Genomic DNA, 16,402 nt, shown 5'->3' on the forward strand with positions numbered 1-16,402 from the left:
CGAGTTAATATTTTGAATCAAATGTGATTATTCTGGATAATGACAGTTTTTAATACTGTGCACAGACGGGGGAGGAGAAGAGACTGAAACAGGTGGTCTGTGTGCTCAGAGGATAAACAACGGACTGATAGTTATAGTAATAGACAGAATTATGACTCAGAATAGATGCTAAGGATTGGAGGAATGAGATTAATGTGGGTCTGCTGTGCTGAGACCAATGTCGACAGGACAGGAATATATAAGGGAGGAAAGGGGTTACTTGTAATCTAAAGGAAGGGTAGAGGTTCAGCTCTGAAGGTGTTAGTCTCCATTTTTAGTCCTGAAGAGTGGAAAGTGACGAAATGGAAATTGAGCTCTTTCTCCAGCTGCTCGTGGAGATGCTGAGTTGCAGAGTATATTCAAAGATTCTGAGACCAACAACCTCCTGTGGTGGTGTGATTCTGTGATATGGATTCCGGCGTGGGGACTCGCTTCCAAGTCAAATCTGAAGCGTCATTGATCTGTTAAGATGAACTAGCGTTTGGAACCCGGTTTCATTGTATCCATTAATGGTCACAGCATTTCTCATTGGTGGAGAAGACAGAGTTTACTCAATAGTCTGCTCACATCAAAATCTATTGGTTGATGGAAAGAAACACGAGCCCCTGGATAAGTCGTGGTGAAGGAACTAACTGTTACAGAAATCGAGGAGTTACTTGATATGTTAACTGCTGCTCAGTATCTGTGATCAGCATTCAGCTAACGTTCAGATTTGATCTGGAACCACCAGCTGGGACGATGTTTGTAAACCTCGTGAACTTACTTCTTCTGCAGCTATTGAACTGTGAGTTATGGTCTCTTGAATACATTTTCTCAACCATTTATAGGTCAATGATTGGTAACATACATGTGGCAAAAATATAATGATCAGTCTATGCGAGATGAAATAGTGGCATGATAAGGAATGAAATTTATTTTGTCTTCATTATTTTCTGACTTTTTATGGAACTGATTCTGATGCTTCAGAGCTCCCCAACCACAACCCCCATTCACCCCCAATCCTTGCACTTATTCGTAGTTTCCGTACAGATCACAGAGTTGAAAACCTACTCAGACAATTCGGGTGTGTTTGGAAACAGTGCCCTTCGCTGCTTTAACAGTATGTGTGGTCGGGAAACCTGCTGAACAATATCTACCTAATTTATTCGTCAATATTTGGGAGAGTGTAAAATAGAAACTGAATATCTTTGCATTTCTAGGAGCTTGATGTGCCACTGATTTTCGTTAGTATTTCGTCTTTTTATATTCCAAAACTTTCTCGATACTGATGCATTTATACAGCGCCGTTGACAATGTCAGTGAAACAAAGGAACTCTGGGCCAATTTGGTACATTTTGTTGTTGAGACAGTTCTGCAATTTAGGAAACGTGACAGGCAAGTTCCTCCGAGGAAAGTGTAAGAAACATTGCTGTGACAAAGGGCGCAGTTAGCCGTTCGCATCCTCAGTGGAACAAAGGCGCTGTGTGCTAATTTGTTATATTTTATTGTTCAGACAGTTCTGTAATTTTGGAAACTTGGCAGGCAATTTATTCCATGAAATCTGTTAGAATTGTCGCTCTAATAAAGGGTACATTTAACTGGTCATCTTCAAATAACCAAAGCGAAACATTCACGCTGCTTTCTGTCTGCAAATGTTGCCAGATCTGCGAAGTATTTCCAGCAATTTCTCCTTTGTTTCTGATTTCCAACATGCACAGTTCCTTGACCTTCTTTTGTTCACCAGTTTTGTTATTCAGTGAATTTAGTTGAATGATTGCCACTAGCCAGCGCAATATCAATAGCTCTTCTTCCTGGACTGGGGAAGTTGTTGAAGAATTTCAGTAGGATTACTGTAAACATTTTTACAGAACGATGTCTTCTTTTTTCCTGTCTCCAAATAAAAACTTTATTCATATAAATACCTTTACATGCATACTTAGTCACTGAAACAGGTCACTTCTGTACAGTAGTCAAAAACTGTGGTGCTGGAAAAGCAGATCTGGTAAGGCAGCATACAAGGAACAGGAGGTTCGACGTTTCGAGCATAAAATCTTCATCAGGATAAAGATCTTATGCTTCAAACGTCGACTCTCCAGCTCCTCGGGTTCTGCCCGGCCAGTTGTGCTTTTCCACCACCACCCTTTTTGACTTTGATCTCCAGCATCTACAATCCTCACTTTCTCTGACTTCTGTACAATCCTGTATGAAGGACAAACAAACACTGGAATTTGTCTCTCTACAGCAACACTCTAAAGGCATGTCTTACATGGATAAGATTGTAACTATATATCCTTGAGACATTAGGGGGGTCTGGTAACTGAACGGACCCCCATATACCTTCTGCAGCAAGACCTAAGACAGTGGTCTTTCTCCACTGCCTTAGTGACAGCTGCCCCAACCTTTTATACATCCCTCAACACTTAGTCCTGGTCCTTGGAATGTTCCACTGTGCAACCCTCATTCGGGGTCAAATACTTGCCCTGGAATACCAAAGAGTTTAATGCCAACAAACGTGCATTTTTCAGCGATTTGGTGCTCTTCCAGGTGCAGTTGTTTGTTTCAGAGTCGGGGTGTGTCATGGGGAACAGACCGTAGACCACTGTGTCCTGAGTCAAAGAGCTGCTTGTGAAGAGACTCGACAGAAAGTACTACATCTTTCGCCAGACATCTTTTGCAAAGGACCATTCCAGTAGGATATGTTTTAAGTCCCTACCCGTGTCCCCGCCACCCTTCCAAACCCCGCAATCACTGAGAGAGCAGTGTGGGTAGCCGCACACTAGCTAGGTGTACATGAGAGTTCTGGCAGTTTGTGCCCTTCCCAAGTGATGTCTTCGTGCTTGTTAGAACGTTCTAATGGTGAAGCATTCTGCCAAATGACTAGGACAATCTGCTGAGTGAGCAACCCGACAGGATCTGCCCTCTCCTTTTCCCACAGAGAATCGAGGACGCGAAGGTACGTGCACCAACTGACCTGTGAACCAAACTGCTCCTTTAGCGCTGACTTTATGCTCAAACCGGTGGAATCGGGTTTAAACAATTACCTTTCTGTGTCGGGGCAAGAGAGCTGCAAATTGAGGCAGGGATAACAGTAATATCATTTTGTTGGCAGAGTTAACTCTTCGAAAATTTGAACTCACTTTAAACATATCTCCTATTCTCTGGTGAGAGTTGTACCCATTCTCTGATGAGAGTTGTGCTAGACTTTCTTTTAGACATGAACTGAATAGGAATATGGAGGCAGATTAGGCGTCTTATCTTGGTTTGAATTTTCTTTTGCTGACGGTGTTATCACTGAAGGAAAGCCAGGAAGGAAGAAATTTTCAATCTTCTAAAGAAATTCTGAACAGCTGTAACGGTTGACTGTTACATTTGGATGCACCGGATTCTGGGCTAACAGTGAACATGGTGTCAGTAAAACACCAGTCAGCACTATGTCACCATTGATTGAACTCACACACAAAGGGATTATACTCTCAGATTATACCTATGGTCTGCCTGACCGTTTTGTGATATTATTTGTGGACCGAGGTTACTTTAATGTGGAGGAGCCAGTGTTGGTTTGGGGTGGACAAAGTTAAAAATCACACAACATCATGTTAGAGTCCAACGGGGTTTATTTGCAAGCATTACCCTTCAGAGCGCTGCTCCTTCACCATGTCGTTGTGCTGATAGAGGAGCGGCACTCCACAAGCTAGTGCTTCCAAATAAACTGGCTCGACTGTAATCTGGAGTTGTGATTTTTACATATGTTACTTAATTCATGTTCACCGCATTCAAGGTTTTTTCCACTATTTGATGTGGAATTAGCATGTTTACCTCGATATTGTTTTACATTCCGATTTTCATCACGCAAGCCTTTCAAAAATGAAATATCCAAAATAAATCCTTTTCGAACTTTATTCTTCGTGACAAATGGGCGAGGTGACAGTTATTATTCCGATATTTATTTCATGACACTTTTTCTTTTCGTTCAACACTATGAGAATGTCTGGCTTGGTCAACGTTACAGAAAATCCAACCAGGTGGCGGTCACCTGAACTCATGGTCCACTGCATTAGTTGAGGCTCAGTACATAACAATATGTGAGGAGAGAATTACAGCATCATGATCAAGTATCAGTGAGGAACAACGACGCCATTCCAATCAGGATGGGAAATTGAAAGTGCCTGTACTTTTAATTTCCTGTGCACCTTGTTAGGTAGTGTGGCTGCAGTTTTGTTCGGTTGTGTGAAGGAGTTTAGCTGAATTCTTGGAGTTAACTTTGATGGCGCAACTACTGTGGCTGAATCTTGGTAGTGAATGGTTTAAGTTGTTCAGATAATGGGCGGTGTGTAAATGAAGCCCGTTGCTTTGTGCGAAGTGCCTTCCAGCTTCTGAAAGTGCATGGCAGTTTAATGCAGCAATGTAAGTAGCGAATGTCTGTTAATATCGCTGGTTTGTATATTGCTCACAGCTATTATCTTTGGGAGTCAGAAAGAAAATAATGCTGAAACTCTGGAACCTGTTCTCCACTTGTCGTGAAAGGATGGGCATCCCGGTTCAGATGATTATATGGAGCCGCACACTAGCTAGGTGTACATGAGAGATCTGGCAGTTTGTGCCCTTCCCAAGTGATGCCTTCGTGCTTGTTAGAACGTTCTAATGGTGAAGCATTCTGCCAAATGACTAGACAATCTGCTGAGTGAGCAACCCGACAGGATCTGCCCTTTCCTTTTCCCACAGAGAATCGAGGACGCTAAGATACGTGCACCAACTGACCTGTTGATTCAAGCCTCGGGCGAGTGTCTGTGTGAAGTTTACACATTGCCCCTGTGTAAGTGTGGCTTTCCTCCAGGTGCTCTGTTTCCACCCACTGTCCAAAGATGTGCAGACCATGCAAAGTTGCCCACACTGCATTAGGTGCATTAGTCGGAAGGAAATGGGCCTGGGTGGGTTACTCTTCGGAGGGTCAGCAATGACTTGTTGGGCCATTTGGCCTGTTTCCACTGTGTAGAAAGTCTAAGCTAAATAAGATACTTTCTATGCTATGGCAGCGTATGTGAAGAGAGTTCATGTATACAGAAATACATTGCTTTGTGGTAAATTCGGGTCTCTCAATCTCTGGAAAGTTTACTCCTACTTATCCAGAGACATGAATTATCCAAGATATTCAAACCTATTTTCTCATTCTCCCCATGTACGTATTTCCATGTGCATTAATGAAGTAAGTGCTTGAATCCGAATGTTGTGGATTATTTTCATAAAGCATATCGCAGCGCTTAAAATTGTGGGCGGCACGGTGGCACAGTGGTTAGCACTGCTGCCTCACAGCGCCAGAGACCCGGGTTCAAATCGCGCCTCAGGCGACTGACTGTGTGGAGTTTGCACGTTCTCCCCGTGTCTGCGTGGGTTTCCTCCGGGTGCTCCGGTTTCCTCCCACAGTCCAAAGATGTGCAGGTCAGGTGAATTGGCCATGCTAAATTGCCCGTAGTGTTAGGTAAGGGGTAAATGTAGAGGTATGGGTGGGTTGTGCTTCGGCGGGGCGGTGTGGACTTGTTGGGCCTAAGGGCCTGTTTCCACACTGTATGTAATCTAATCTAAAAAATCATCCTCTCGAGATTGGAATGTCGGGTTAGAGTAACTAGTGCGCATAGATTTTATTGACGATCAATGGTCAATCCATTTACCCACAAATCACGGGTAAAGTGATACTGAAAGTGGATTGCATTTTATATTCAGAAGACTGAACTGGTATTTCCTTTGAAGCTGAGTTGTTGTCCGGTTTAGCCGAAGATATATGGAAGAAGATTTTTAAAAAAATGCACATCAACACTGTTCAGACTAAGTTTTCAATTCTGTATATGTGAATACTTACAAAATTATTTTCTGAGCTGACATATGAAGAAAGGAGGTTGATTATAAATTTATTAACATGAATTTTGGGGAGCATGCATAACAGCTTCATGTCTGAAAGAAACTTCAAAAATGTTGGATGAACTCAGGAACATCAATGAGGAGTGAAGCACATATAATGTTTCGAGTCTGATGCGATCACACAGAACAGAAGGTTAGAAAATAAAGGGTCACAACAGAGTTGCAACTTTAACACTGTTCCTCTCTCCGCATGTGTTGGGTTTCTCCAGCATTCTTCAAATTTGTTTCAGAATTTCCATATGCACTTTTCTTTTCTGCCTTCAGCCTGGTGTCTCAATTGCTTTGGCTTAATTTGTGAAATTGTTCGTATTGTGAGTTTGACGACCAGAGGCAGAAGTCCTGACGCTGTAGCATATAATTTAATTAAAAGCATTCGGGGGTCAGTTGGAAGGGGACCCGATTGGGGACCGATGCAAGAATAAAGAGGTTGCTGAGAACCATTGAAAGAAAGGTTTCTGAATTTAGTTTGTGTAACTGGAGATGAACAGTCTTAGTGGCTACTAAGATGTGACAATAGATTTGAAAGAGAAGTAAATTTACTCTGGTTCTGCATGACTTGTTTCATCGTGCGCTCTGCGTCCTTTCAATTTGTGAAACGGTGAGACAAATTGGATTGTTTTATCTAATATTTACTTACCTCGAAGTAACAACATTCTTTGATTAGATGCCAAAGCACGAGATGGTGAACGGCTCCATTCATTATGTTTAGTAGATCTTTGTTAAATAATTAGGTAAGGGCATGAAATATGAAATTGCAAGTTGCGCAAACCATTTCAATATTCACCTCGTGTCAAAGTAATGAATAGCTGACTTCTTAATGCACTATTGCTCTTTTATAAATTCGATATTAGTCAAGAAGAAATACAAGGATCACTTCCAGCGCTCCCACGTTCAACTCAATGTTTTCTATTTCACTAAGACTTCAATTCTTTATTCTCGACATTATTCTACGACTCGGGTAGATCATAAAATCTAACTGATACGTTTTTTAAATGAATCAGTGAAGTAATATCAAATGGGAGATGAATGTATTGTTTAGTTTCTAAGTTTAGTAATTAATGTGTGTTCAGTTTTAATTCGCATCCAAAAACGACAAGTATTCTGCATTTTTGCTGCTGTCAATAATTTTGTTCCTTTATATTCCCTTTAATCGAATTACAAAACGTCTGTCAAATACAGATTAGTATTTGAAATCTAAATAAACGCTACAGTTAAAAAATGAAGTTCATGTCCCTCATGTGTAGTTGAAGCAGACTTGGAAATCAACTTGCCATCTTGGTAGACATAACATTCAGCTTGAAGTAGGCAGTAATCTGTGTTCGAGAAATAATGTGCTGGCGCGGGAGAAGGAGCGGAGAAGGTTCACAGCATTGATTCCAGAGAGGAGAGATTTGGCTTATCAGGAGATCTTGAGAAGACTAGGACTATACTCATATGAATTTAGAATAATGAGGTGTCAATCTTACAGAAACATATACAATTATGAAGGGAGTAGATATGATAGAAGCGTGGAGGTTTATTCCACTGCGGGTGAAATTAGAACACGGGAACGCAGCCTTAAAACAAGGAGGATAAGATTTAGGAGTAAGGTGAAGAGAAAGATTTTCACCCATTCTGTTGTGAATCTGTGGAATCCCTGCCCAGTGAAATAGTTGAGACTACCTTGTTGGATGAAGTTAAAACAAAGATATATAGATTATTGAACAGTACAGGAATTCTGGGCTGTGGAGAATGTGGGCGGCATGGTGGCACAGTGGTTAGCACTGCTGTCTCACAGCGCTTTGGCGGGTCGGTGTGGACTTGTTGGGCCGAAGGGCCTGTTTGCACACTGTAATGTAATCTAATCTATATAGGTAGGTAAGTGTAACTGAATCCACGAAAAGACCAGCCATGATCTCATTAAATGATTGGTGGCGCAGTCTTGACGGGCCAGATGGCCAACTCCTGCTCCGAGTTATTATGTTCTTTTAGCGGTGTGAAATGTGCAGGACGCTAATTGACTCTCATCTGATTCCACGCTGGACGGTATGTCCTCTGCAATGATTTTGAACACATACGTGTTCAAAATCAGCAAAGTTTATTCCTAGTTACATCTGTCTGAAATCGTGACGAACAGCTCTTCAGTCGATTTAGTTTGCATCAGTTCTCCCATCAGTTAGAGTGCTCACAATGATGCCACTGATCTGATAGGAATTTGTTGTTTTCCAAAAATCTCCAGTTAGTAAAGAACATCAAACATCTGATGAATGGATCAGCCTGCAAGCCGTTGTTTTAGATTTTTCCTGTTCATTTTCAACGACGAATTACGTTTTTAAAAAGCAATAAAGATTTAGCATTGAATTGTAAGGATATTGCTTACGCATGATAAAGAGGTGAACGATCAGTCAAGCCGGTGAATGCAGTTCACGAGAGATGTTGTACAGCAGAGATTGAATAAATCACAGTGAGCGACCATCTATTAACACATGGACAGATGACCCGTGTCGTCTGATTGCTTGAAAGCATAAAGGAAATTATTCTGGGATTCAAAACAAGCAATTCGAGATTTATCGAATTTTAAAAATAAACTGCATGAGATAGTATTCTCAAGAAGCTAAAAATCATCAAACTGTATCGCACATTGGGAAAAAATTTACATTAATTTGAATTGAAAATGTATTTTGATTCCTCTATCAGTTTCGGAGAGGAGGACAATATATTGTTAGTAACATCAATAACAGGGCAAACTCAGTAAACACTTGATTATTTCTTTTAAAAAAAGAAGCACACAGCGTGTTCATCTCCATCCTGTCCCCAGTGCAGTTGAAAGTGGGTTAAAAATACTGACAGCAATAATTTGTTGGCAATGAGGATAGGCATTGGAGCAAATTAAGCAGTTTGTGCAAAGAGGTAGCATCGGCCCCTTGGACTGAATGACCTGCTTCGTGTGTTGTGACCAAAGAATGGTTTTTGGACAGTTACATATTGAACTGCTTCTTTGTATGCATCATGAAACTTCCTGTTCCAGAATTGGGGAAATGGAGAATTCCTGCTGGATATTGTTGATGAGTGAATCTCGTGATGCTGTCGCCATGTAGATAGGGGAACATGATAAAGCCGTATATTAAAGATGGCCAACACTTAAAAAGTAAATATACTTTCGGGAGTTTGTTGCTGACGAAGCACTGATAGTCATTGTTTATTTCATTATTGCTGATCGAGTAAAATTTCTAAGTTGCTGAAATCTTTGGACGGGGGTGCCTTGCATTGATAACTGGGGAGTATTGTCGCTCTTTACGGGGATCATCACAATGTTGAGGAAGGTGGCAATGCAGTGACGAGCTGTACAGTCATAGAGTTGGCAGCGTGTCTCTCTGTCTAGAAACAATTCGGTTAACTTTAGAAGAAAACTAACAATATTTGATAATTGCAGTAATTATATTTCCTGCTTTTATCAGTTTTGCATGAAATGAGGGTGTGAAATTTCCAGATATCATAAAGAGTCATAGCACGGGGATAGACCCATTGTCCCAAACTGTTCCTTGCCAACCAAAATGTCAATCCACACAAAACCTATTTCTCTGCACTTGACTCATATCCTTCTCAACTGTCCCTACCCATGTAATTGTCCGAATATCTTTTAAATGTTGTTAATGTACCCACCTTAATCACTTCCACTCTAGCTTATTCCATATACGTACCACCCTCTGTGTAAAATAGGATTATTTGGCAAACTAATGATAATTATTGCCCGCATTTGTTGCATTTGGTTTAATGGATTTCTACTTTTAAATTGAATTGTAACACTTCAATTTTCATCCCTCTATTTCAGGCAGACTTGTTGAAACTCAGGACGATAGTAAAGGTAAATGTATGTTATTTTCATATGGAGTCGAATCCTATATTCTGATGATTCCATTCAAACACGAATTTGGGCTAATTGTCTCCTTGCCTCAATGTTCAAGTTGAACAGTTGTTTGTTCATAACTAATGGGGGTGTGTTCCTCCTGTAGGTTTCTCATTTCAGGGTTTTTTGGGAGGAGGGTGTGAAGGATCAATACCTCCTCACAGTTCTTACTCAGAGAGAGAGAGAGAGACTAAATACGTGGAGATACTGTGGTGTTTCAGCTACACACACAGTGCTGCTGTTGGAAATTTATATGAATTATCTCACTCACTATTGAGCAGTGACAGCATGATCACATGACCATACATCCCACAATATTTGTGGTTGTGGCAGACGGAAGTGCTGTTTCATGTTCAGATGTTCCCAGGGCGCATCAGTTGTGTTTTTGTCGCTATTCCGTGTTCAAACATCATATGAATGAGAAATAAAAATCTTCTCACGTTGGCCAGTTTAGAGGAATTGTTTTCGTGGAAATTGTTCTCTGACACTCGCTGTCTGTGAGTGAACATTTTTTTTTACAAATGACCCTTCGCCTTTCACCATCCACAAGACATATCCTGAGTTATGTTGCGATAGCATGTATGTTTACCATGCCCTCACTCCTATTGCATTGTGAGAAGGGAATGCAGGCTGTAAATGGAGCTTTTACAATAATGCAGTGTTCACTTTGGTTGCTAACTCTATATGTTACAGAGACTGTGAGGCTGAGACTTGAGAATGGGGGCAGTCCTTGCGCTGGCCGAGTGGAGATTCACTACAAGGGGCAGTGGGGAATTGTGCTTGATTATAAATGGGACCTGCCAGATGCTGCTGTTGTGTGTCGGGAGCTGGACTGTGGGACCGCGGTCTCTGCCCCGGGCGGGGCTCACTTTGGACGAGGATCCGGACCCATTGTGACCTGGAATGTTCAGTGCAGCGGGTCCGAGCGTGCCCTGCGGGACTGTCAATCATTGGAATGGGGCGACTATTCCCTCTCACACAACAATGATGCGAGTGTCATCTGTTCAGGTAAAAGTCTACTGCCGTTTCTGTGCAATTTTATACAAGATGGTCCTGTTTGAAACCAGAAAGGGATATGTTCGTTAAATGACAACTGCCAATTAATAATTAAAATATTAATAATAAAATCACCGATTTATTTAGTAGCATGATATAATGTGTGATTATTTGAAGATAATGGGAGAGGTGAATACTCCTGTTACTGTTTCCACTACAGTGTCGCTTTCTGTAGGACCAGGGCCAGGAATCTGTTGTTGACCACAAATGAGGTCGACAGGCCTGCAAGGCCACACCGAGTAATGGAAGAAGTTCTATCCAGATGTGCCAGATCTATCATTAATCAGACACATGTTCATCAGTCAACAATGTGAGTTAGTATTACATGATTTTTTTCTCATGCAATGCGTTTGTTTTCAGAGCACGTCATTCCGAGAATGGTGCCTGGGAATGCCCCATGTTTCGGCAGACTGGAGGTCCTGTTCGGTGACACTTGGAAAGCAGTGTGTGGCCTTGACTGGGATTTGCAATCCGCCAATGTGGTCTGTGCGCAACTTCATTGTGGAGTGGCCATGTCTGTTTCAAGTTCTGCTCTTTCTGGAGGCAGTACCGTGCTCATGGGTACGGAGGTCTTTAAATGCACGGGCAATGAGACTCAGGTGATGATGTGCCCTCGGTCTTCAAGCACTCACCGGATTTGTACTGGACACAACAATGTCACCCTGATATGTTCAGGTGAGTACAGACGTACTGAAAGAAAAACAGATTCATTTCCACTTAATATTTGTAAGAGTGATGACGCTGGGATTTCAGCAACAGTGACAAATCTCGACTCATCCTTAAGGGTTCTAGTGTAATCATGCATAAGTGTGATGTGATAACATATATACACACAAATATTGGAAATTAAATATTTTGAAACGATATCATTTATATTGGGAAATACATTTCTTCAACCGTCTGCACTCAATTTATTTTAGTATCAATATTGATTAAAGGTCGATCACTGACGATAATATTAAGCGTTAGTCGATGCAGATTCATTGAAGTGAATTCATGACAAGCCAATAGTCTATTCTCTGATTCTCCCTGCCCCGATTATATTTTTGAACAATGTTACCAGACTGTTGGAAATCATTGAAGATCACTGTTCCCAACAAATTCTTCAACAAGATGTTCCAGCTCACAAAAACTCGTAGGCTGATAAATATTATCATGCTCATTTATTCACCATCGCATTCTGCACCTTACTGGCGATCTTTCTGATTATCTGACCTTTCACGTTGGTATAAATTTATCTTGCCTTCGTAACACATTGTGCTTTACAACGGTATGCATTTTGTCAGTAGTCTGGTTCACAACATTCGGATATGCAACACACCCTTTACCCCAAGCCTTAATATTACTGCCTGTTACTCTTTCGATGATCAGCTAGCCGAAAAAGGTCCAGTTCATTGCTTTGTTCAAGCAGTTAATATTCTCGCATACCTGTATGTGATTCAGCTCTATTGTTTCAAAACGATCCATTGCCTGTCCAATACACATTTGTTGAAAATAGAACCCTGTTCGCGCATCTATTCGAGTATGGCTTATCTGCATCTCCTCAAGCACCAGGACACACTTTATGCATTATGTGTTCCACATAATTTAACAATGCGTTTCTATCTTTCATATGGCATAAACAATGGTTTGAACTCATCAATATTTGATACCCAGGGCTAATTTTGAACGGATACTCTGCATCTTAATGCAAACTTGGCAAAGTTTATGTCCCATTCTACCAAATGATACACGTTCGCAACTTATAATTGCCTTCATTACCATGACCTCGATGGTTGAATAAAGGTTGACATTATTGCAATTGCCTATTGCAGCCAGAGCCTGATGCACTGGTCATGATTTGGTCACCTGGACGCTCTAAATTTTATTTTACAAAATACTTTTCCATATAATAAATATCTCAGTTATCTCAATCTTGTAAACTCCTTTGTTGTCCTTGTTAAGAAATCATCTTCAGATATAAATATATGTTGAATGCATTTGCCTTGTTAGCCGCACTGAACTGTTGCATCCCTGACGGGATCTGTTATTTCAGTTGGCTGAGTGACTGGGTTGCGATGCAGGTGTTGCCAACAGTGTTATTTTATTAACTCCGCAATCCGAAGTTGCCATGAAGATCCTCACCTTCTTAGCTAGTCCCTCAAATGACGAACGGCGAATATCAGGTTAATTCACCGCCAGTGTCGCTCTCTAACGAGTGAGTAACCATATGTTCATCAACACTATGCTGACTTTAACATTACTGCATGGTCTCCAAAGTCTCTCTAAACACCACGAGCAGTCGGGACCAAAAACCTTATCCAACAAGGGACTGCAACATGTAAAACGTTGCGTCCTCATTTTCCAGATCAGAGATAGATGATAACAAGCAGTATTTTGAGAAAATACTTTCGGTGTGAGTGTTACAAATAGTTTCATAAAATAAACGGAATTGTTTTGAAAAATTAAATCTATGATGTCCGGATGTTGATCTATGAATGGATGAGATTCAATCTATTTTATTTTTTGCATCTTGCTCCAGTCTTCAGGTATTTGCAAACATTTGTGTCTTAATCTCCTCCAAAACAGGGAACCGTGGACCCCGATTGGTTGGTGGGGAGAACAGGTGCTCTGGGCGAGTGGAGGTCTTGCACGGAGAGCAGTGGGTAACGCTGTGTGGTGTTTACTTTGGTTTACAAGACGCCAGTGTGGTCTGTGAGCACCTTCTATGTGGGACCGTAAAGTTGATCCCGAGAGATGGTCGATTTGGGAGGGGAGTCCTACCACCGTGGAAGGAAAACTACAAATGCCGTGGAAACGAGAGACGATTGTGGGAATGTCCAGTTTCACATGGAGAAAACTTCAACTGTTCACGTGGAAATATAGCCAATGTCATCTGCTCTGGTGCGTCATCTGCCACAATCGTTCTGTCACTGAACATAGCTTCTATGCAGTCAAAGTTCTAAATTATTTTATTTATTCCTTCATGCCGTGACGCTGGTGAGGGCATGGTCTGTTGGCCATTTGTTATGAATCTCTGCTTAAGCTGTGTACTAGGGCACTTCAGAAATTCCTTACCTGTTAACCATACGGTCAGTAATCCGCAGTCATATGTCGCTAGAACCAGTCAGACTTGCAGATGTCCTTCATAACGGAAACTTATTAACCAGATGAGATGTTAGGATAATAGATGATCATTTGACTGTCACTATCAAAGAGGCGAGTTTCAGTTCCAGATTGTTAACTGAGTTTAAACTCCACCATCTTCCATTCGGGAATTTCCGACAGTTGCAGACTGTCTGAACCACCAGATCCAAGTTACGAAAAAAGAGTTTACGCTTGATTTGGTGGAATGACTTTCTCAGTTGTGCTATTTGAATTTTCGGAAGTTAATGTGTATTAAATATACATTATTTTTAAAATTTCTGAACCTGTCCTAAATACCATCCGAGATGACAATTACTTTCCTAAATCTCTGCATGCAACTGCCGCATTCTTAAAATGTCAAACCCCTGTCGCTTCAAAAATCCATCTAATCTGCCTGGTTTACTAATTCTGTTCGTACTTCGAAACTTTCTGTACTGTTTTAGAACGGGAATATTGCACTAACATTTAACCCGGTTGTAATTCATATATTTAGTCGTTCAGGGGATGGTGATGTCACCAGTGAGTCCAGGTTTTATGCTGTTGCCTGATTTATTTTCAACTAAGTTTTTTTTACACTCAAATAAATAGGATTCTGCCACTCATGTGAGCCTGAAGACCTTGTAAGGTAGGTCAGATTTCGATACCAAATTTGATTCCCTGACAAACATTAGGAGCTGGATGGGTTTTGTTTTCAATGCTCCTTCATTTCCTGGATCACTGACTGAAACTAGGCTCCAATTCCACAGCATACATTTACCAACATTCCCCCAGCGAAATGCATAAACCATCTGAATTACAAGCGTCAACACTTTAGCGACATGACATTCTTCACAAATGTCTCTGCAAAAATCACGTGTGTGTATCTTCTAAAAAGGTTTGGAAATGCAAATAGGATGAAGACCATTTTCAAAAGAAAATGGTGAACATCAACAGAAATGTTAGTAAGTGACATCCTCACGTTTTAAAACTTAGCAGCCATCCCAAATTATTACAATGCTTTTTATGTCATAATTCTCCTGGTGTCCTCAAAGAGACTTGTTCCAAAATCCCCTTTATCTTCTTGACCGTTGTCTCAGTTATGTTGGGGGGAATTTGCTCAGTGCAACGTGTTCTGCCGTCAGCAATAAAGATAGTGACAGCACATAAACGGTCAAAGCATTCTAGTGGTATCTGTAGACTGAGAATCGAACTCAATGGATGAGGCTGTTGGCTCATGACGAGACTTTATTTTGCATTTCCCCATTGTCACAGAATAACAGTACTTTTACATTGACACCTCACTCAATTTGTTTGACAAAAGAAATGCGGTGGCAAAGATGAAAGTATTAGGAAACGTAATTGGACAGACTATCTTTATGATTAAAAATCATACATTTTCCTGTGATTGTCAATTCTCAAATATCAGTGTTCATTTCAATCGCTGTTCTCAGTAACTCTTATTTTGCAGATGAAAATTGGGCGCTAAGGCTAGTGAATGGAGAAAGCCGTTGTGATGGCCGAGTTGAAGTTTACTACGAAGGAAGATGGGGTGGAGTGCAGGACACCATGTGGGATCAAAATGATGCCAACGTTGTCTGCAGACAGTTGGGTTGCGGTTATGCCTTAGAAATGTATAACTCTTCAAAGTATGGGGAGAGTGATGGTGGTCCGTGGGTGCATGTTGTCCAGTGTAATGGACAGGAATCACAGCTCCAGGACTGCAGGATCTCCAAAACATTGACTTCGTCTGCCACTGAAGGCAGTGCCGTGGGTGTCCTCTGTTCAGGTGAGTAAATTCTTCACTTTTTAACCTGCTCAGAAATATCAAACCAAATAGCCTTCTACTGAGTAAAGTGAGAATGCACATTGCTTGCTTGTTAGTGTCACTCAGAGAGATTGTTTTTCTCTGGGATGAAAACAAACGAAAGGCGGAGTAGTGTATTTGTGTGCGCGGGGGGGGGGGGGGGGGGAGTACAGATGGATGAATGTGAGAAATGAACACAATTTGGTTGTCAGATACAAGCATTACAGTTTCTTAACACAAAGTTGAAGTTGACACCCGTGCACAGGAATGCGTTAGTTCTGATGAAGAGTCAGTCGACTTGAAATGCTCACATGTCTTCCCAAAGAGGCCATTAAACCTGCTGAATTTCACCAACAAATTTCTAATTTTGTGAGAGTGATGTTGGCGTGGCGATTTGAAATTTTGATGAGAATGAATATAAACAGATATTGATCAGACAGGCAAAAATGCCGAGGAGTGGGCGATGGAGATTAATTTAAATAAATGTGAGATGCGGGTTTTTACAACTAAAATCTGAGGAGGATTTATACTTTTAATGGAAAGGCTTTGAGGATTGCTGCCAAACAATGAGATCTCGGTGTGCAGACTCTAACAGCATTGAAAATGGAGGCATGGACAGA

At 41.1% G+C, this 16,402-nt stretch overlaps 1 protein-coding gene across 1 annotated transcript in view; it reads left to right on the top strand.

Annotated features, from left to right (window-relative positions):
- The window catches only part of LOC122543744 (deleted in malignant brain tumors 1 protein-like), a 162,136-nt gene extending 146,364 nt beyond the window's left edge, over nucleotides 1–15,772 (top strand). The window contains exons 31-37 of the mRNA XM_043682507.1: nucleotides 4,741–4,831; nucleotides 9,743–9,775; nucleotides 10,511–10,825; nucleotides 11,234–11,548; nucleotides 13,442–13,590; nucleotides 14,443–14,518; nucleotides 15,447–15,772. Of these exons, the coding sequence (XP_043538442.1) occupies nucleotides 4,741–4,831; nucleotides 9,743–9,775; nucleotides 10,511–10,825; nucleotides 11,234–11,548; nucleotides 13,442–13,590; nucleotides 14,443–14,518; nucleotides 15,447–15,772 (1,305 nt within the window). The remainder of the gene's footprint in view (nucleotides 1–4,740; nucleotides 4,832–9,742; nucleotides 9,776–10,510; nucleotides 10,826–11,233; nucleotides 11,549–13,441; nucleotides 13,591–14,442; nucleotides 14,519–15,446) is intronic.
- The last annotated feature ends 630 nt before the right edge of the window (nucleotides 15,773–16,402 follow it).

Source organism: Chiloscyllium plagiosum, chromosome 44, assembly GCF_004010195.1.
Source record: "Chiloscyllium plagiosum isolate BGI_BamShark_2017 chromosome 44, ASM401019v2, whole genome shotgun sequence".
NCBI lineage: Eukaryota > Metazoa > Chordata > Chondrichthyes > Orectolobiformes > Hemiscylliidae > Chiloscyllium > Chiloscyllium plagiosum.